Source organism: Xiphophorus couchianus, chromosome 22, assembly GCF_001444195.1.
Source record: "Xiphophorus couchianus chromosome 22, X_couchianus-1.0, whole genome shotgun sequence".
Classification (NCBI taxonomy): Eukaryota; Metazoa; Chordata; class Actinopteri; order Cyprinodontiformes; family Poeciliidae; genus Xiphophorus; species Xiphophorus couchianus.
Genome location: NC_040249.1, coordinates 10569692 through 10592277, shown reverse-complemented (window position 1 = coordinate 10592277; position 22586 = coordinate 10569692). Strand labels below are relative to the sequence as shown.

The 22586-nt window shown below is 40.0% G+C and overlaps 1 protein-coding gene across 5 annotated transcripts in view; it reads left to right on the top strand.

The window, feature by feature from the left end:
• Window positions 1–22586, top strand: part of zmiz1a (zinc finger, MIZ-type containing 1a) — a 123372-nt gene that overhangs the window by 66875 nt on the left and 33911 nt on the right. For 4 of the 5 annotated variants that reach the window (XM_028006546.1, XM_028006543.1, XM_028006542.1 and 1 more), the window contains 2 exons: window positions 16541–16658; window positions 19876–19989. In XM_028006546.1, coding sequence (XP_027862347.1) covers window positions 16590–16658; window positions 19876–19989 — 183 coding nt within the window. In that variant the 5' untranslated portion in view covers window positions 16541–16589. Of the gene's footprint in view, window positions 1–3022; window positions 3042–16540; window positions 16659–19875; window positions 19990–22586 lie in introns of those variants that run through there. The other variant, XM_028006544.1, reaches the window with a different exon arrangement.

The following is a 22586-nucleotide window of genomic DNA, read 5'->3' as shown; positions in this document are numbered from 1 at the left end:
ATGAATAGTGTGCAAACACAACACAAATGGAGAGCTACTAACCAGAGTTGACAAATTGACCTTGGATTTCTGTGACTCTTAACTGGCTGACTTTAAAGAATAAACCATGTTAGGATTTATGCTGTGGGCACATCAAGACAAAATGTAACATATCAACTTCCAATACATAAATGCTGAATTGTTTTTGTAGTAAGAGACAGATAAAAATTCCATCCATTAAGAGTAAAACAAACATATAGCTTTCAAAATTACGTTGTTCCTATTATCTATTTTATTTTTTTTTATTTCTGTTAAATATAATTCTTTAGTTTGAGGGATTTTAATTTAAGATAATGCAATCATTTTAAAGAGAATATAAGTCTGTTCACAAGATTGTGAAGTAATTTGTTTAGCAATTTGTTGTCTTATGATTTGTGAGGGGGGAGGGAACATTAATAAAACTCAACAAAACAATTGCTTTCTACCCAAACGTCTTTAATCTTGTAACAAACTAGTGGAAAAGAGTCGCAAATTGAGTCAAAATGTATGATGGCTTTTATGATTAGAAGAATAGTCAATGAGTTGCAAGCAATTTAGTGTGAAATTAAACAAATTGAATAAAATAAATAAAAGTAAATATTACCCTCTGTTGCTTTTACTTTCTGTAATTGATAAGATGAATATTTAAAGATTAATTCCTGCTTCTAATGCAAGTTCTGCTGTGATGGCTAAAAAATGGCAAAAAAATTAACTATAATATGCTAATGAAAAGTGCATGTTCCTTGTTAATCTCTGACCAGCTCAGCAATCCCATGTAATGATGAACCCACTCTTCACCTCTCCATCCTTTTCTCACTCCATCTCCCTGTTTGTCTTCACCCTGGATCATGACTAAATAGACTTTTCACAGGATGAGATGGAGTACCGTGTTTTTGTGTTTGTTTGGGCAGAATGTGGACACCTTCAGTGCAGGTGGCAGTGAAGAGGGTGATGTTACAGTGGAAAGGCAGAGACTGAGTACACATGTAAACATTTTACCACTGTGTCTTTAGAAGATCAGAGGGCGTTCCCCGACCTCATGCCATATTGACAGAAGAAACTGCGTGACGTGAGCATTTTGGGGCCTCCCAATAAAAGCAGCTTGTTCATTACACTGCTGCAATTACTGGATGCATATAGAACTGCATTATGTGCAACCTCCCACCTTGTGTTTGATCATGCGTTTTCATGAGAATCGATGGCAGTGTACCCTTTAGAGATCCAGCATAAAAAGTTGCACACCATTGCAGGCAAGTAAACAGTGTGAGGAAAACAAAATAGGTGATCTGAAAATGTTTCACCAGGATTTTTCACTTCCCAGAATCTTCTCTGGGAAGACAAACCCTAACCCTAAGCAAACATTGTGGACATTGGATCTTTGGTTTCTGGATAATAAGGGATTTTCATTTCTTTTTTGTTTGAGTATGTGGGATTAATAAACATTTTATTGGTACATTTCCCGTGGGAGTTTTCCACCAATTTGATTTCAGTGATAAACTTTGCGTAACTGAGCAAAATTACCCTTTGTATCGTCTGAGACTGAACAACAAATTCCAACACTCAAAATTGTGTAAAATAAAACTGCAACAAAAACACCACAAAACTGTGATACAATGATGAATTTGTTGCTTCTGTTGTTATAGGGGTGTCTTGAAAATGTATATATACAGTATATATATATATATATATATATATATATATATATATATATATATATATATATATATATATATATATATTTGAAGCTGTGTTCAAACTTTTGGTCAAAAGCATTCATGATTTATTCCTGTTTCTATATGATCAGCTTTATATGTTTTTAAATCTTGTTCTTGAAACCAGTTATTTTGATTCCTGATAAAAATGTAAATCTTTTGGGTTATTCCAAATTTGTGGTTATAAAGTCCAATAGTTGTCTACACAACATTAATAAAGACCCTGGTGTAGTATTTTTTTATCTGCTTCAGTGGCGAAGGAAGATGCAAAGCTTTAAGTACACAAAACATTTAGACATGTCAAAAAATATGAAATGTATGCAATAATAACATCTTCAACTCATGCTACAATCTATAGACACTTAGTCTACACTCAGAAGGATTATGAAATCCACCGCATGCCAGTTACTTGGAGTGGCTGCAACTGGCTGAAGCCTGACTTACATTGGGATTAATATAGCTAATAATTACTACTGTAACTTAGTACTGTTCTACACATATTTTTGAATTATTCTGTTGAGTTTAAACATAATCAGCCAATAGTTTGATTTGACATGTCTTGGAGGTGTTGTTTAAATAAAATTGACTTTGTTATTTGTCTGATCTAAGTTTAATTAAGTCAGAAGGGGATGGCTGGCTTGGAGAGAGATAAACAAGGAACAGGGAAGAGTCTTTTCTTTTAATTTGTATGTTTGATCTCACCTGCGTTGACGGCGCAGTGAAGGTAAGGCTTGTGGAATAGATGGGTGGAGGTCAGGGGAGTGGGATTTCAGTGAAGCTTTACCTTTGTATTTTTATGTTCTTGCATCACCGTTGTCAAAGACGAATTATTACCAAAGCTGGTAAACACTGCGTGAGAAGTTTTGGCTCATTTGTCTGTGATTAGTCTCCTTGTATGCCTTTGTTTTGTGCGCCCAGATTATCTGAAAGTGCCTCAGCGCGCCAGTTTCTCCGTCCACGTGTTTACGCTGCAACTGGGTGGAAAGCACAAATTGGAGACAGAGCGTTCCCCGTCTGAGCAGCTTGGAATGGGGTTTGGACTCGGAAAGCTGGCTTTCCTCTCAGGAAGTGTTGTTCCTCACCGCTCTCCATAAACACTGGAAAAGAGACCCAAAGAAAAAAAACAAAAACGTCCCAGACTCACTATTTCCACTGTAAACAGACAGACATACAAATATTATACTGCTCCCACCTCTGTTTCTCTCATATGTTTCTCAGGGAGAAAGCTGTATATCTGTGCACGATGTGGCAGATGGTGAGCTCCCGAAAACCAGTTACTGATCTGGCAGATTTTCTACCTCTTCTTTTAGGGTAATATAGTTATCTAAAAGCTGCTTATTGGCAAATATTTTTTTTTTAATTTAACTTTGAGTAATTGGACACAAAATCTGTGTTATATTGTCACATCCCAAGTTCCTTTTATGACACAGCTGTCATTATAGATTGCTCCGAAGCGCTAGACGAAAGACGGCATGATTAGCTTGTTTACCTTGAACCCCAGTGTGGAAAATACCTGCGTGTTTCAAATGAATTACATCTAAGAGCAGCGTAAATGTTGCTTTTTAGCTCTAACAAGTGGCTGTATTGCAGTTCCCCCTTCGCTCGCTCCTCAAGTTAATAAATCCAGCATGCGAGACATTGATAGGAAAACTCCCTCCATCAATGTAGGTTATCATGGCATTTCTTCTAGTGGTGGAGTATTATCCTGTGAAAATATCATCAGGGCGATCCAAAAAAAAAAAAAAAAGATGTGAAGTGTTCACCGTTTATCATTGTCACAGCTACAATGTGACAGCTCAGAGCAGGATGCTGTGATATATCTCAAAACAAGTTGGTTTGTAGTTTTATCATTCTTTTGAAACTGCACGTAAACGTTTTGTTCAATTAGAGGTAACATTTGGCCGCATTCGCCGCTTGTCACTGGATTTTTGTACAAAAAAGGCTGAGCTTACTTTAGCTCCCAGCAGGCTTCCTGCGCCCTCACCTGTGTGCGCGGCGCTCTGTAGAGACGACTACGAAGCAAAAGTGAAGGAGAGTCGGGGGAGACAGAGGTTAGAAACCCCTTTTTTTATTACATTTCCTCCGCAGAGAAAGAGGAGGCAAGATGGACACTCCATATCTCCCTGCTGCACTAGAAAACTCATCTAAATGGAAAACACATTGTCTTCATTATTTTGTGAGAGCTGAAAGAACGGGGTTGTCATGGTAACAGCCATCTGAGCGAGCTCAAGCGGGCGGCCAAGGGGTTGGTTTTAGGGCCAGAGGAATGAAGAGGAAAAAAAGGGAAGGAGGAGGCGGAGGTGGGAGGAAGAGGGAGAGAAGGAGAGATTGAGGGAGGGAGGGAACAAGGAGTCAGAAGAGGAGGGGTAAGTTGGTGTGAAGAGATGAAGGAAAGACAATAGACATGGAGGGAAAATGTAGGAAGTGTAAGGGGGGGAGTGACACAGAAAGGAAAGGGCATGATGGAGAGAAGAAGAGAGGAATTCCAGAGGTCCTTTTTCTGTGGAGGCAGACGGTACAAATGACCAGTTAGTGGCTCAGAGAGAAGAGTCCAGGGGTCCTTATTAATATCAAGGGGCCTGATGATGGTAGATTTAACATCTCAGAGATTCTCCACCCAACTTCACCTCTCTGTAGCCAAACTATGCACATTTAGGGGTTTGTGGCTGCAAAGCATTGCAGTTCTTCAACCAGAAGAAGCACTTAGTGAACTGATGTCGGATTGGCAACTGCTTTAGCTCAATAGAGCGAGGTTTTAAATGAACATATTTTTGTTTTTTTTGGTGAAAATTGCATACAAAAACCCATGATTACATGTAAAAGTTATTGAAAATCATAACTCACTATATGCATATAGCGAGGTCAGAACATTTTTAAAAGTCATCCATTCACTCATATGAAGTCCAAATTACAAAATGTAGCACTTGATTTTCTTTGTGATGTTGAAATGGAATTTCAAAGAAATATTTTTCACGGTGAACAAATGTAGCTTCAATGGTGCTTTCAGTGAAATTAGACTATTTAGGGTTAGAAATCAAAGTTTCTTTCCTAGATGATGGTGCAACAGACTCCTCTTCGCTCTTCAGGTCTTTCTCAGGTACTTCTTGGCAAAATGCTGCCCAACACTCTTCATCAAATATTTACCCCATCTCAATCTACAAAGCACCCTGCAAACACACCAAAATGTTAAGGCAGCATCTAATCCAGTCCAATTCCTCTCCTCTATTCTCCATTTTTTTCCGGGTCTGGCTTGACTTTAGCAGCAGTGCTGTCAGTTCAACGTCAGCCAGAGGATTATGGTTGTTTCCACAGCGAGCGAGAACTAAATGCTTGTTTATTTAAGTTCCTTCCTGCGATTCTGTTGAATCGCCGGTGGCGTTGATATGACTGAGGCCTGACACAACATCATTGTGGCAGCCATCAGCCGATTAACGAAATTAAACTAATTGCTAAAGTCTTTGTCGTGTAAATACTTAGCCTGGAGTGTTTGGCATAGCGTTAGCATCCATTAGGATCTGACATCCAGCCTCGTGTCTTCAGAGGAGTCATTGTTATCATTGTTATTCTGGACATACAGATTGGATGGAACTGAGAAATCAGAACGATTAGATTTATTTTTCCGGAGTTGAAACCATCAAAGTTGCCGGGAAGCTAACGGTGGATTCAGCATTGGTGTGAGAAAACAACGTTTCTCGCAGAAGTCAGAGAAAAACAATTAAAGAGCTGTCAGAGCTGCTCAGCTTCTTCCAGATGTCTGGTCATGGTCACAGGAGGGACAAACAGTGCTTCTAGTGATTGACCAGCACTTAGGGTAAGAGGCAGCCTGCTCATGTGTTCTGGCTGGATGGCCAGCTGTGTGGCTGCCTGTAGGTCTTAGTGATTCATGTCACACTGTAATTGGTTTACCTGCTCCCCGTGTGTCTGCGCTCTGAGAGGACCAAAACAAATTACCCAAGGATGACCTCTCGCCATCTCCCTCCTGCTCTGCAGCCTATCCTCCCCTATCTCTCTCTGCTTGACTCACCCCCACCTCCTCCTGCATGTAATATGTCGCATGACTGTCATTTCTTCTGTTCTTTTTTTTCCCCTCCATCCGTACACCTCGACGCTTCCAAGTTCAGCCAGAGGAGAAATATTTAACAGTAAATGCGCGTTGGAGCTCAGTGACACACATTAAAGCCTCTCGCGGTTTCAGTGCCTTCCATGTCAAACATCACGTTACACATGCTTGCATAAAGACAAGTTGACGGAACACATTTAAGATTACAAATAAACATTTACACAGCAGCAGTGTTTTGTAAAACCTGCAGTGGAACACATTATCCTTTCAGCACTGTTTCATCCGCTCGCTGTGCTAGATAATACCAACATGAATTGTTCCTTCAGTGAATGAATCTGGAGCCTCTGTGTACGCCATTAGGCCCGTTTCCTTTCTTTTTTTCTTTTTTTTTGCAGCTAGCAGATGTTTTGTCGTCTTTGCTGCTGAGGCTCTTACTCTCGCGCAGCGGTGAACAAAAACTCAACAGAGCAAGATGAATGAGTGCAGCATTCTCCCATGTTCCTGCGTAGGAAGGTCTCTCAAAGGTGATTTTGCTGTTTGTGTAAAGCTACCCTGTCAGTAGATTTCATGATTTTGTTTGTGTTGTTGCATCGCTGGGTTTTGCAGGCTGTTTTTGTAACAGAGAGCAAGGTACATGAACTATTAAATATCCGCTTTGTTGCGGCGTCCTTGAATAAACCTTTTTTTTTCTGTTAAACATTTCAAGACCTCTGCTTGAAAGGTCAGGAGGTTTTCGGCTGTATCTTTTAAATGCACGTTTGAATATCTTAATCTGTTTTATTACTTTTTTCTGTAGACATCAAATTTATTTTTCCAATTCCATTTTTTTATGTCACACCAATTCACAACAATGCAGTTTGCAAGACATCCAGTTCATATTTACATAAAAAGAAAAATTTAAGTCTGAGATCTGTTCAGATACATCACATCTTTCCAAGATTAGCCACAATCATTTAGATCTAATTTAATTTGGCCTAAATTATCTTGTTTTCTCACTGAATGTGGTTCCTCATTTTATGCCAGGTGGTGAAAGGAAACTCAGCTTGTATTGAGCTCTTGGCTTTGTGGCAGTTCTTCACCGTGAGCAAGCATGTGGAGACAGTAGAAAGGAATCACTCCCTTTTAACTGAAAGAAAAATATATCATCAAACATTGTACAACTGCTTTGGATAAATAAAAGAGCCTTGAACGAAAAATTTCAACCACTACAGGAGAATAGAACAAAAATGGACACGTTCTTTTGTTTATGTCAAATGAATAGAATAGGATTTGGAACATAAATTCAGGCTTCAATGGAAAAAAATTTGAAATAGTAAAATAGATGTTGTCCGTGTTTGAAAAGAAAATAACTTTTGATTCTGTATATCCTCAGTGCAAACTTCAGCAACTTTCAAAGATGGAAATGGATAAAATATTCATTATCTTTATTCAGAATGTGAAAAAACTAATTCCAATTTGGAGATTTTTGCGATGCATACTGACATCATTTGTCGCCCAGCTCTCGCACTAAGACATAATTTTTATGATAAAAAAGCAATGAGATACAGTTCATAAGAGGAATGGCATCTATTGCGCCATCAATGTCTTCTTCTGGGTTTGACTCACAGGTAAGCCCTGAGGCACTGATGCAGGATTACCTTCTATGGGAAAAAAGACACTGAGATAACAGTTCTCGAAGTTAGGAATACTTTCTATGGGAAACAAAAACAGAGTACACACAGTGTTAGTAATAACAGGAGCTCTGTGAGTTCCAGGAAGAGACATAGCTAAATAGAGAAAAAAAATAGATCTTTCACACCTTCTATGGGAAGAACAGAGAGTTAATTGACACATAATTTAGAGCTTGCAGTACTTGCACATTATTTAGAAATGGGGAGTAACAGGAGAAAAGAGCAGAGGGAGGACAACGTAATAATCATATTCTCCAGTGGCATACCTGTAGAAATAGCTCAGATACAAAGCTACTCAAAATATATACATTTTATGAAACTTGAAAAAAATGTATGTCTAGATTCAAATATAGTGGCTAAATAGCTACTTTATTTTTAATGGAAAATGAACTCTAGAAACAACAAACCTCCTGTCTATTCTTGTATACTTGTTCACTTACACACTGTTTGCTTTCATTGTTTAAATATTCACAGGCATCCTTCGCAATCTGGAAAAGTTTCTGCCTGAACAATACGCATGAACCCTGCATTCAGTGCAGCTCCTGAGATAGCTGTGATCCAATCAACAACTGACTTACCACTAAAACCGTCCAAATGGTGGCTCCATGTTTGTGTTCAGAAAGAATAATTAAACAAACTGGTATGCAGGTGTTTTATTTCTTCTCTTTAAGATTGAAACAAAAAGACCAAATCTGTCTGTTATCAGATGAAAGTACTAGAAGTTGTTTCATTGACATTCAATTCTCACACTCAGTGCTGAGACTTTTTTAATCATGTACTCTTGATGCTTTGTACTCCTGAGTTGTCAAGTCACAAGACATTCACTGTCTTCATCAGTGTGATTAAATTACTTTTGTTGATCAGTTTTGTGATAGCTGAAAGCTTAAGGTCATGTTGTTTTTTTAAAATCACATTTTAGACTGAAAAAGCGTTATTTTTGAAAACAGTCCTTGAGCCGCCTAATAATTACTTTGCTGCCAGACTTCCAGGAAAAGGCATGTTTTTTGCACTTTTTCCCAGTGTTTTCAGCATTGCTTCTAATTGGAAATGACTAAGAGCTGATAAGATTCATTCAATAAAACCTCAGCTGCAGTGCAGACTGTTTAGTCCCACCAAGTGAAGAAAGGTTGAACCGGTTGCCGGTTTTTTTTCTTCTATTTAAGGTTTGTGCTTTTAGTGTCACAGGCAAGGAGAGTGGAGGGCAGGCTGGCACAGATATATTTTTGCTCTCCCTAATGACACCAATACCATTTCATGGCTTGGTGAGCAGATTGAATCACACTCGGTCTTTGTAAGTCTCACTCTCTGCCCCTGTCTCTCTGTTTCTCTTTGCTGCACACACTTCATCACTCTGTCCTCTTGCAGAAGACCGCTCATTTGCTGCCGTACGTCCGGTGTGTTGCATTCGCCCCTCGGTGGATGTTGTTTAATTGCATGTGGGTCAGCAGTTTGTCAGTGCTGAAACCGAAGGACATGGAATTTGTCAGTTTACCCATTCAGCAGCCACAGGGGGCGGTGTGTGAGCTAACAGCTCTGCTGGAGCAGGGCCCGTAAGGCTAGCTTTACACGAGCCTGTCAGACTGCCCTGTCAATCATGCTCCTCTTCTCTGATATACTGTCAAATCTTCTTACATTTACTCTAAAATCACAGAAGACTGATGCGATTACACTTAATAAACCTTGTGCGGCCCGCTGAGGCGGTTCAGCGTTCTGGGCTTTTCCTCGGCAGACCTGGTTCAGCGACTTAAAATATGCACATTCCTGCCCTGAGCTCTCTCCTTACACACATACTACGTCTTGAGCATCACGAGTGATATAATCTTGTCTTTCGTGACACTGGAAAATTGCATGTGGCAGTCAGGACATACAATCTTCCGCAGCTGGTATTTATAGTCTTCGGCAACTGGAACGTTGTGTGGAATAAGGAGTTCATTCATTCATCATGTGATGCGCGAGCTTTTTACTGCTCACAGATGACCTGATTTTCGATCTCATCAGTAAACAGAAGACCCCTCCCTGTTAGTCCACAGAAGAATGTAAAAAGCCAAAACACAATCTGCTAAAGGAGACTACAAACAAAACCCCAGAAATGCATTTGATGTAAGTATGATTTTTATCTTGCGCTGATCTGAGGCAGCAGCTGTGAAGGATTTCCTCAAGGTAGAGAAAAACCTGCAGCTCCAGCTGAATAGTCCACATTTATGTAACACCTTTTATTTATTTTTTTTACTTTATCTAGCTACTGCAAAGAGTTTGCCATTTACACACACTCATAGAGCATTTATAATACATGTTTGCACTTTATATGTGCAAAGAATTTTACTCTCACACATCTGAGGCAATTGGAGTTTAGTACTCTGCCCAAGGATATTTCAGCACTTCAGAGTGCTCGGGATTAAACCCCCAACGGAAGATGGTTCCTATTCTACAACCAATCCACAGCTACAGTTCATAATTTATATGCTGATTCTTCTATCTGATGAAACCTTTTGTAGTGTTCATTCATTGGGTTAACCGGAACCCTATTGACTATGATGAAACAGTTCTAAATGTCTCATTAGCACCTTACCACCCTTGAGATGTTTATAGAAACAGTAAAAGCCCCTGTTTAAGAATGAAACTGTCATATGTTATGCTGCTGTGGTAATAATGCATTTGTTTTCGGTATTCCATTACCTTAAATGAAGAATTTCTCCTGAAGGGCAGGAGAGCCATGCTGTTGTCCAGTTGTTGAGTTTTTGGTGCCTTCCACTATCTATTTAGACTGATTTTAATTAGAGGCTCATTTAGATAAAAATGCACAAACGGAAGACAATCCTGTATTTTTGTCTCCTTATTATTGGTTTGTCATTGACTTTTTTGTGAATATTTAGGTTTGGAAGCATCACTTTAGATTGTTGAAAGCTTCACTTTGTGAGATTTCGTGTCATCTAGCGTCCCAATTTGTAGATTACAAGAAAAAGGTACAAGCAAAACGTATCTCTTGATCCAGCTTACCTAGAACAGGTAATCTGTTGCAGTACATTCATCTGCGATATTATGCATAAACACTAAAGATACACAGAGACATCAACTGGTGGCACTGACTTTTGACCTGCGAGTCAGAGACTCAAAAATCTTCAAATCGATAAATATCCTATTTAGCACTGCAAGGTAACTCTGTCAACACTATTTGGTGTGGATGCTGTTACACATAAAAAAAGGACTCAGTTAACTATTTTTAATTTTAATTCAGCAAATTTAGGCATGTGTGTAGTTCCTTAAGGGTGTAAGACAGCACAACTTTCAGTAGACAACAGGAAGAACAAACTGAACATGCGGTAAAGTTGCTTTGAGTTATCACATGCGTGATCTGGAAATGCTGGCAGCCTTTTGGAAAGTTTCATAATGCTAGCTTTGCTAAACTTGCTAGTTGCTATAATAAGATGCTAATAGCAGGTTAGAATGTCAACACCGCCATTATCTTTTCATTTTTTTTGTTTCAAATTTACAAACACAGTACATATTATCTTTAAAGCAACCTTGTATTAGTTGACAGTGGTCCTTGTATTGTATTTATTGTTGTTGTGGTGTGGTTTACGTCTTTACAGTGTTTAAAATCTCATGCAGAATCAGCTGAACTTTTTTTGCTTTCACTTTCTGATCTCACGCATTCAGCGGTGAAGTAATCATCAGTTCTCAGGGGGAGGATCTCGTGGCGCATACCTGAAATAGTCCACAACTGAAGGTCCGTATTTATAGGCAGAAACAGAGCGGCTCATGTATCTCCACATCACAGCCGTTTGCATTGCAGTGTTGGGTGTCACATAGCTGCCCGCCGCTCCCGTAGTTGTCACATTAAAACAGAAGATAAACAAACGGGATTATTTGGAGTTTATTTTTTTCCACCCGTGGGACAAGTCATTTCACATTTTTATAGAGCCAAGTGGTTGTGAGGGTGTGCAGAGGGCTGAGTTTTATAAAGCCCAGTGGGGGCAATATGACTAATAGTTGGCTTTGCTGAGAGGGAAAAGAAGAGCAAGAGAGATTAAATGGAGGAGAGGATTAACAGAGTCAAGAAAATAAGCAGGAACAAGGCAAACAGGCAGAGATGCGATGGTGGAGGCCAGTTTGGAGGCGATGAAGAACCAGCAGCAGACAGGCCAGACTGGACGGTGGGGAAATTAAGGCAGCAAAGGGGACTGCCTGACTATGAGAGTTTGCCATTAGAGATAATAGTGTGTGTGTGTGTGTGTGTGTGTGTAAGAGAGGGAGAGATGGCTGGTGGCTTTTTGCAGACATACTTAGAGCGAAGTATGTGGGAGGGAATGAGAGATAGAGGCCAGTGCAGCTGAATGGTGTTGATTGGCCTGTTTGAAAACACATGAACTGCAGACGGTGAGGGAGAGAAGCCCTGTGTGCTGGGATAAAGTGTCGCTCTGCGCCGTGCCACGCTGCAGCCCAAACCACATTAGAGCAAATGAATCCATTCCACCTCCTGTTATGGCAGCTCCCACTTGGGGCCACGGGAAGAAGGAGGAGGAAGAGGTGGAGGAGGAGAGCTAAAAGGAGGAAGAGAGGAGGGGTGCGAGAGTGGCAGGAGTGTTGAGATATGAGGGATGAGGAGAGGAAAATGATCGAACAGAAAATGGAAGGTGGTGTTAGGGAAGTGGCATGCTGGGTGGCTCTAATGATGTCTGAGGGCTACAGAGGAGAAGAGCATAAAGCACACAGAGAGGTAGAGAGGCCAGGGGCTTCAGGGGTGAAGGGGGGGATGTGTGGTCCTGAAAAAGAGAGGAGGATTTTCTTCTCTGTCAAGGGAGCAGGAGGAATAGTTTCCTCCTCTCCTTAATGAAGTTGATATCATGCCAAACTTCACAGCAATTGCTTTTTTATATTCTGTATTGGTGTCCTCTGCACTTTAGTCTCTCTATAACCAGAGCTTAAGAAGAGAGAGCAGCAGCACCTTCCCTAATATGCCTTTACTCATTTTCTTTTTAGAAGAAAGTGCCATCCAGAGCAGCACATCTCTTTACGTATTGAATGTACTTCCTTCTCAAGGCCTTTTTGAAATCCATTCAACCCTAAACCTTAAAAATGTCATCAGCAGCTTTAAGAAAAATATTCCCTTAAGGCTCATCTTGAAACTCACAAGTTTCTCCAGGATGTTTAGTTGGTAATAGGACTGATTTGTTTTTTTATTGCTTTGCAATGACAGCATTTTAACCTTGGACTAATCCCATGAAATAAAGTCATTAATTTCTTTTAAAAATATTTGTGCACTTCTATAAGTGTCCTTATGTTGATAAAGGTGTTGAATGATGCATAAACCTAACAGGCAAGGGATGTGAATGTTTGAAGCAACCTTTGAAAAGCAGTCAAAAAGAAAATGAAATAGGACAGTTTTCCATCAATCAAACTATTTTAGAAATGGATAAACATGGCAGCAAAGTGTCCTCAGAGTGTTGCTACTGGCAAAACGGCTTGTTGTTGATACTTGAAAAAGTAATTGTCCTGCCAAGAATAACACTGAGAGGACAACTGCAGTGGACATCCAAAACAGATATTTCAATATTAATGCCAACCAACCACAGTTCCTCATAACATGAAAAAGTCATTTTTACTCATTAGTGGATAGTTTTAATTAGATTTATTTATAGCTTAGCACGTTTAAAAAAAAAAAATCAATCAATGTGGAGTATGTTAAAAAAATTTATAAAGTTCAGAAAATGTACTTCAAATTAAATTCTCTTAGTTTTCTCTACCAGGACTACCTGATTCTACTATGATTAAAATAAATAAATAAAAATTCTTTATGTTTCATTATTAGTTAGACATTCAATAAATATTCAATAAATAAGTATAGCACTGGAAATCAAACAATACAGTAAAATGTAGAACATGTTTCACTTTTCATGTTTTATAACTCAGCTGAAGAAGAACTAAAGCGCACTTCATTTACAGGTTTACGACAGATTTATCTTGTTTTACCAGACAGGTACTGTACATGTAATGTGCTACACTTCACAAGAGATTTGTGTTTCTTCAACAAGATCTTTTCAAAAATAAATACGAGCTATCAATTACAGGTTTAGCAAGCAGGTTTGATTCACAATTACTTTGTTTTATGTGATAGAGGGAGAGCAGCCTATGTTACACAGCTCCACAGAAAAGCTGAATTTTACAAACTAACAATTATTATTATTTTTTATATATTTTTTGTATTAATGCTGCCATGGCAACATGTGATATCAACTTGATATCTACCGATATCCAATTCTGCTAGTACTAACATCTGTCAGGACCGCCAGCATGGATACTTCCATGTAACCCTCAGTGACTGATCACTTTCACGCAGCACATTGCACCTGACTAATGTGGTAGTCATTTGTCTGAAATGAGAACTCGCTCATGCTGCGAGTGATCATACAGTAAGTGTGTGTGGACGTGTAACGACAAGATAATTCCAACACGCTCTTTGTGTTTTCCTCTGCCTTTTTTCCTTGTCAAGCCCAGCCCTTCTTGCTCTCCCCCTGCTTCCATACTCCAGCGCCTTTCGTATTACTGTGCTTTTGTTTCAGAGCACGCATTCCCCACACCGCTTCCCCAGCTTGTTTTGCTCAGAAAACAAAGACATGCAGGGAGGGAGGGTAGCAAAGAAAGACGGCAAGAGGAGGAGACAGACTCTTCCTCGGATGTTGGTGTCACATGTGGCTTGTTACCCTTCTCTGATACACAGCTGCATCCTCCCTCGGTTGTTTAAAGAGGAGGTTGTAATGTGCACTTCATGACTGAATGTGTAATGCTTTTTTTTTGTTTGTTTGTTTGTTTTGCACCTCTATACAGTGGTGGTAAAATGTCTAATTTGTACTAATAACTTTAATATCTGTAACTGATTTCTTCCGGTTGGCCTTTTGTCACACATAATTTCATATAACAAATTTTAATGTCAAAGGTACTATTAGAAAAATTGTGATTTCATTTGTTAAGGGGAGATGAGCTGTTCATATCAGCCTTGTCTTATGTGAAAAATCAGCCCCACCCCTTGTTATATTATGAATTAACTATGATTCAGCTTTTTTTTGTTTTGTTTTGAGAAATCAGTTACATTTCAAAAGCCAACCGCAACAAAGGGAAGGTTTTTTAGTGGTCTAGTCAAAGTCTATGCTTAACTGAGATGCTGTTAGATTAGCTTAAACAGTCCATTCTCACGCAAAAACTTTCTGAATTAAAAGAATTTTCCAAAAAAAGAGTGGACCAAAAGTCCTCCAGAGATTGCAGCCAATTGCTGATTTTTTATTATTTAAATAAAAAATAAAACTGCATTTTGTATTTACTTTTATTATCTTGGATATCTAAACTTAAATGTGGATCTGAAACACTGATCTGTGGAAAAAGCATAAGCAGAGCACTGTACTCTGGTTGTCTTTGTTGTCAAACTGCAGTGGGAGACAAATCTGTACAAATGCTCAATTTGGAGCCTTTTTACGGCCAGTATATATTTTCTGAAAAATGGTGGAAACAGAAGGAGTTCAGCTCTATTTGCAGGGAAACCTAATTGGTCACACAACATCGTTTTGAACAGGGGTGCAGAGCTCGAGCAACAGTCACTAAAAGACCTGTCAGGTGGATTCTCATGTCGGTTACGACGCCTGCTCAGCTGTTTCAACCTCACTCGCGTTTTCCTTTCAGAACCTAAGGGCCTGTCTTTTCATTGACTAACAATGGTGGTACATGTTTTCCATCAGAGGTGAGACCACTGTGTAAAATAAACACAGACAGAGAAACATAAAAGAGGTGTGACATCTTTGCTTTTCACTGTGTTGGGACGGCCGGGTGTGGAGCTGCAGGAGGACCAATTAATCAATAGCCACAAGGTCAGATGGCCAGCGTCGGGCTGGTGCGTGCTCTGTTAGCAGCAGACAGAGCCGTTTGCTGCTGAATGGGATTTGTAGCACTTGTCAAAGGCTTTAAAGGAGCCCTTTCTGGACGACTTGCTGCAGGTGGAAAGTATGAAAGAGGGAGGTGGTGGTTAGCAGCAGGAGAGGGAGACATCTGCTGGACACTGGGAGGCACAGCAACTTGGCAGGATAAGGCCACCCGATGTTATGGTTATGATTTGTGCAGTTAGACCCAGAGGAAGGCAGTTTTGACTGTTTTTATAAACACCACTCAGTAGAAGCTGATAAGAATAAATAAGGTCTTTTGACAAATTATTTCCTCCAGAATTTCTCTTTACTCATGCAAGCTGTGTGTTTAAGTGCACTCCAGGTAATTCCACCCTGGTAATGCTTAAACCGGAGAGGATTAGCAATACAGTGTCATTCTCAAAGTGCTCCTTTGAAGTTTTCCACCTTTTTTGCTTTTATCAAAGTAAAGAATTCAAGCTTTTTGAGTTCACATGCTCTTAAATGTGTTTGTCTAAGTTAAATGCTGTGCATAAATGCAGCAGTCAATCAAAGATAAGCACTCCAGACTGAAATGAAAACTCCCCGACCGAGTGTCTTGCCTCTGTTATGTTGGTTTCACTCGGTGGGGAATCTTGGGGGACCCTTTATCAGTGCCGAGCAGCTTTCTGGAGCCCTGCCCCCGTACCCCCCCACCTGTGGTTCCTCAGTTGGGCTTTTGTGTGAAGGAATGTGGGAAGGACCAACGCTGACAGAGATAAACACAGAGGGATGGTGAGGGGATGGAGGCCTCATCGGTGAACCAGCACGATACCTATTAATCCCGACTCAATCGTCCACTGTGAGATGGTTGGAGTTGTAGAGTATGGGGCCGAGATTGTTGCTTCTCACTGATCCGAAAAGAATATCATGGTAACCCGTGGCTCCTGTGCATTCAGGAAAACTATGGAAACATGTGGAATTTGATTTCAAGATTTTACAGGTCTAGTAAAAGATTATGGAAAAAAAAGAGATTATGAAAAAATGGCCCTGTTGGTCCAGTCATCCATCTGATCTTCAGTGATTCAGTTTGCAAACAGGTTTTCTGTTCAAATGCCTGAAATGCTGTTTGAACCTCGCAGGCTTAGAACTCCATACACAATGGTCCTGACAGCTCTAACAGATGTATATCTCCTGTATTTTTTCTTTTTGCAGAGTAAAAAACAAAAAAGACTTTTAATGGAGTCCCGGTAGAGACATCAAGATGAACACGTTACCATCAATGGACCGGCATATCCAGCAGACCAACGACAGGCTGCAGTGCATCAAACAGGTGGGCATAAAGTGAAACTCCTGCTTTTCCTTTTTTACTGCTCTTTGAAAACGGACTCCAAGTGGGCAAAGAAAAAAAAAAAAAGAAAGAAAGAAATCCCAGCCTTACTTTCTCCTTTCACCACCTTATTTAGGCATCAGTGTGTCTGGGCCCTTAGCTTTAGTCATACAGATCATGTTGCAGAGGGCCACAGAAGGAGGCAATCTGCCTATGAACACAAGAGCAGACTTCAAAGTTGCATAGCAGACTCAGAGTTTGTCTCTCCCCGTTCTGTGTTCTCTGACATCATGCTGCCAGCTCCTGACGTATGCCAGCCCTCGCTGCCGTTTTGCCTAAATGCTTCCCTGACTGTCAGCTTTCAGAAGACTTCTCACAGACACTAACATATCCCAGTGTGTCCGCCTCTGCGTGTGATTAATGGTCTGTAGAGCTCATGGGCTGCTTGACTTGGTGGCTGGCTGATGGCATATTTGTTTATGATACGTGGGTGTGAGCCTTTATATCTTGCAACATCTAAATGATGCCTTGTCTTATAATACTAAAATAAAAAATTAATGAAGAGGATAGTAATAGAGTAAAATAGACAAATAATAGCTCTTTGAGATTATGAGATGACACCTCTCTCCTTCTGTGTTTCTGCTGAACAGAATTAACTGATTGCCTGAGCTGGTCCAAAAGTATTCATGCCCTTTAAGCAACAGTATATAGTTGTAAAATTGTGAGGACAAAGATAACTTGAACTCTGTCAAATTGGCTTGGGAGCATCTGTTCACAGCAGTTTTGAATAAATGATGCAGTAATTTATTGTCATCGAACAATTGTACTTTGAAGCTGAAAGAGCTTCAGCTAATATGTTGTTGTCACATGTTAAATGCTAATAAATAAAGTCAATAAATGTTTTTTTAATGTGCTCCAGTTAATGATTGTAACTGTACACAGCATTATTTTTAATCAATTATGAGGTGACAAAGGATTTCAACTAGCTTTGAACCATGCAACAACTTAGATTAAGTTCTAGGCTTTGACTGGGCCATTATAGCACATGAGTGTGCTTTGATCTAAGCTATTTCATTGTCGCCCTGGGTTGTTGTGGGGCTGGAAAGTGAACTTTGGTTGTTAGTGTTTTGCTGCCTCTACAAGGTTTTCTACAATTCACTCATCATCCCGTCAGCTCTGAATAGTGCTGAGTAAAATCATTTCCACACCATGATGCTGCCGAAACAATGTTTTTCATGGGTGCGGCGTGTCTAAGATGACAGCATAATAGATTAACTTTCCATCACATGTAGATTTAATTTTGCTGTCTTGTGAACAGAACATATTCTTCCACGTTTGTCTTTGTCTCCTACGTATATGGGTTGTGGCAAACGGCAAATGTGACTTCTTGCATAGCTTTCAGTTAACCCTGGCTTTTATTGCCACTCTTCCATAAATGCCAGATTTGTGGAGCTCATGACTAATGGTTGTCCTGTCAAAACAAGTCATGTTTTGTGGTTTGTAAGAATACATTTTCAAGTGGTTTGTAGACTGATTGAAACTGTCAGCGATTTCAAATTAATTTCCTAAAATCAAGTAACCTATGTCTTTTTTTGTTGCTACTTTGATTAAGTTAATGAAAGTCAGAACTCTAGTGGAGTTTATACACACGCCAGCTCATGCTGTAAAATAAGTCATGGTAAAGCCAACTTCAAAGGGCTATTCACTGAGGGTTGAGCTGCCAGAAGGGTGTTTCTTTGGTTTTGGGAAATCTGGCAGATAGCTGAGCAGTGTACTTTATTGCAAGTAGCCAGGTAGAAACTGAACAGCCAAATTTAAAGCTGCCTGAAGAGAAGGTAAATCATTTCACAGAGAGCACTCTGTCAGTTGTTTGGCTCCTTTCGTGCTGCAGTCACCACTGGTGGTCATTTCAGTCCTCGTTCTTATCCTTATCCAACCCCTGAACAGCAATAACTACAGGAACAACTGTAAAATGTCCCACCCTCACCAGCTCAGAAGAGATATTTCTTTACATCATCTTCTTCCCCCCTCATACCAGAGCTGAGGTTGTCATTGATGACCGCTGCATGAGGCGGAGCTGGGCTCAGATCAAGACAAACAGCCCCTGCTGTGCAAGGTCTGATTTTCCTCATGCTGGAGGCTGATACGCCTCCCATCAGGCAGCAGTAATGCCAGATGATATCACTCATCCAGAAGAGGCTCTTGTTCTCTCACTCTTAATGAACAAGAGCATCTCTCACTTTCTCTCACTTGCTGTTCTTGTCTTGCCATCAGTCAAACACCTTCGAGAGTCCAAACCCAACTCTTCCAAGGTCTCTCTTGAAGCCCATGAGATCACTAAAGAGGGTTTTTCTATAGGCATCCCCATCATGTTTGCAAGGAAGGTCCTTTTTTGTCATCAAATAGCTGCCCTTTCAGAAACACTCACCTCCGCTGCCCTCTAAGAACAATAGTTTTACCTCCTCTGCAGGAAAACACAAAACAAGATGCTTTAGCTCCAGATAGGAATAATAAAAGCTTTCAAGTGGGCTCCAGTCTCGCCAACTGAGCAAGCCACAGCTCTGTGCCGTTTCAGAGCTATTAACCTTCTGAGGAGTGAAGAAAGGGAGCTCAGTTTTAAAAACCGCTTATTGTGTCCTGGTAGCCTCAGAAGCCCTCAAACAGTGAGAAGAAAAGACTCGACTGTTTCAGGCCTCAGTGAACAAGCGAGAGGCAGACAGAGAGTGAAAGAGATTAGACAACACACCAACGGCTCACATTGAGCCTGCACACATAGCTGCCAGGACCAAGGTTGTTTTCTTTGTACGCAGCCAAGTCAGGCAGTGGACCTCTGGTGTGTTACACTCTGAAAACCGGCAATGAATAAGGCAAAGAGTGAGCGAGGGAGAGAGAAGATTGGAGGGAACGGTTCGTTTGCTGTGCGGGTCATGGAGGCGAGGGATGGGTGTTGCCAAGAGAGATTAACAAGAAACACTGGCATCATTGTTGATATGGGTGTGATCTTCTTCCCACAATGCAGCAGAACTCCAAGTGGGCGTAGATTGGAAAGAGTCAAGGTCCTCACAGGGTTGTGCAGAAACACAAGACGTTAAATCAAGGCAGGTTGGAGGCTGCAGAACGATTAGGTTTTCAGTTTTTTTTTTCAATTTGTACTAAAACGTGAGGAAAGAAATAACTCTTATTCTTTTCACTTCTAATGGGTCTATGTGTGTTTGCACAGCACTTACAGAACCCGGCCAACTTCCACTCGGCTGCCACGGAGCTGCTCGACTGGTGTGGAGATCCCCGGGCCTTCCAGCGACCTTTCGAGCAAAGTCTCATGGGATGTCTGACGGTATGCAAACTACAATTATGGTTTTGGTCGATTTTTTTTCAGGTACTTTTTAGAAGACGGGAGCAAAACAATAATTAGACGTGCATAGTTTAGTGCAAAAACAGAAGACGAGACAAAGTGTCCACATCTTTTATGTTTCAATGCTTGGACTGTGTCTTTGTTTTTCTGCAAATTGCTTTAAAGGCAATTTATAAAAGGTTATCGGCAAGGCATTCTAATTATAACCAGGTATGAGATTCTCACATTAGGAATAACCTTGAGTATTAAAACAATAGATTTAAACAAATAAAAGCATGCTCAAGGACAACAATTCTAGTACCAAATCACAATATGCAGGAAATGGCTATTAAAAGCGAAAACACAACGTAAAAAAAAAACAGAGAACAGAACAAAATTAAACATCTTAAGAAAACTAAAAAAAAAAATGTTTTAATACATTTTAATTTGGTTGTGGGAGAGATTTCCTAGGTATGGTTGCTCAGTGTTAAATCAGTGTTAGTATCGCGAGTAATGTGTTGAATCAAAGGAAGTAGAAGATGTGTATCTCAAAATCTGTGAAGGAATATCAGTGTGTCAATATACAACAGATATGGAAGTGCAACATTATGGGGAGGCTTGAAAGTAAGAAGGAGGGGATTAAAATCAATGCAGTATTTAACAGGACGCTAATGAAGTTATTGAATGGCAGAATATCCTCGGCAGAAGGAAGTCTGGTAATAACGTTGGCAGCGGCATTTGTGACCAGTTGAAGTTCAAAAGGTATTAATCAAATGGTATGAACTGATTATAATCTCTGCTGGAGAACATAATGAGAGATATTATCAAAATCAAAACTCTGATTGATGGTTAACAACACAAATTCAGTCAATTGTGATTTTGACCAGGGCTGCATTTATACAGGTACCGTGTCTGTAAACTAGACTGGAACTGTTCAGACACATTGTTATTGGTAAAATAAGAGAAGGTGCATACCAGCACTATATCTGTCAGGTTGTTCCTACAGTCTTCTTTTTGCTACATGAAAAATGGGAAAAAAAAATTTTTAGGGAAAGGTTTTTAGGGAAAGGTTCAGTCTTCTCTTAGTCAGTGTGCAGCAACAGATGGAAGAGGGGTTCTCAACGGGCCATACATGCGGAGAATTTCAGCCCCTGCAGCACTTTCTCTGGCATTCTGTTCTTTAAATTGGTGGAACAATATAAAGGATTTTCTTTCTAACAACATGCACACATTTAGTTCTACCTGAGCCTTCCAACAGGCATAAATATTTAACTTCAAAAAAAGCCCAACTCCAAGGTTATTGTTTCCAGCCAATATTCTTGTGAGAGCAAACAGATAAATGATCGTTAACGTCTAAATCAAAAATAAAAGCCTATTAAAGGGTGATAAAGAGCTGTACAATGGAGCCCACTGCCAGAATCCCTCTCAGCATGGGGCTCCTTCCATCAGCTAAATTGTTTCATTAGACTCTGAGAACAAATTGCTGCTTATCTGAAGAATTACTGCTAGCAACAAGTCGGAGCATTCTTATGAGTAACTGCAAATCAAACGGATCCCACATGCGAGGCTGCTTGTTCTGTTTGTGATCTTCTGCATGTACAGCTCTTCCACGGTGGCACCAGAGGCAATGAAAGTGACACAGCTGCTGCCATTGCTTCAACTTTTTTCCTGAGATGTAATTGTAGCTTTTTGTCTGTATATGTGCATTCTTTATCAAGTAGGTGTGTAAACTCAGTGGATGCAGATGTACTACGCAATTTATTTCTGTTGAAAAGCAAACCTAAAATGTTATTTACTTGCAGTTATTTTATAATGCATAACTTCTTGTGTTCTCTGGGTATAGACATTACATGACAGAAAACATGTGGAGTTATCTACTGTTCAAAATAGACAAAGGGGCATTCTATTAAATCTGCAATATTTAACTTTTATGAAAAGTTTTGGCAGTGTAATATGAGACAGATAATCAGCGAAAAGATCGATCTCTTCTGACTTCTCCCTGAGCTCTGATTGGTTGCTTCTAGTTAGCACTGGAGGCAGAGGTGCTCTTTTTTTTGGCAGATCAAAAAAACTGAGTAAATTGAAACTGCCACAGCATAGTGACAGTTTCAACAAATATATATATAAAACTTTTACATAAAAGTAACATACTGCACCTTTAAAGTAGCGCACATGCAATCAAATTCATAGATGAAGAAATGACTACATGAAAATTATCACATACCTAAGCCGTTGCCTTGCAGCTAAAAGGTCCTGGATGCCCTGGAGTCTCTCTGCATGGAGTTAGCATGTACTGTTCATGCATGTGTGGTTTCTCCTTAGGCTCTCCGGCTTTCCCCCTACATTCTGAAAACATCCCTTTTTGGTTAATTGGTTTCTCTAAATTGCCCTTAGGTCTGAGTGTGTGCATGGTTAATTGTCCTATGTGTCTGTGTACCTCTAGGGAGTACTGACAATCTGTCCAAGATGTGTCCAACCTCTTGACCTCTAACCACTAGAGACAGGTACCTGCTGCCCCATGAAACTGCCAAGATGGATGGATGTTTAAACTTACTTAAATCCGCCGTCAGGGTTTATTAAAAACTCTAAAACAACTGGAA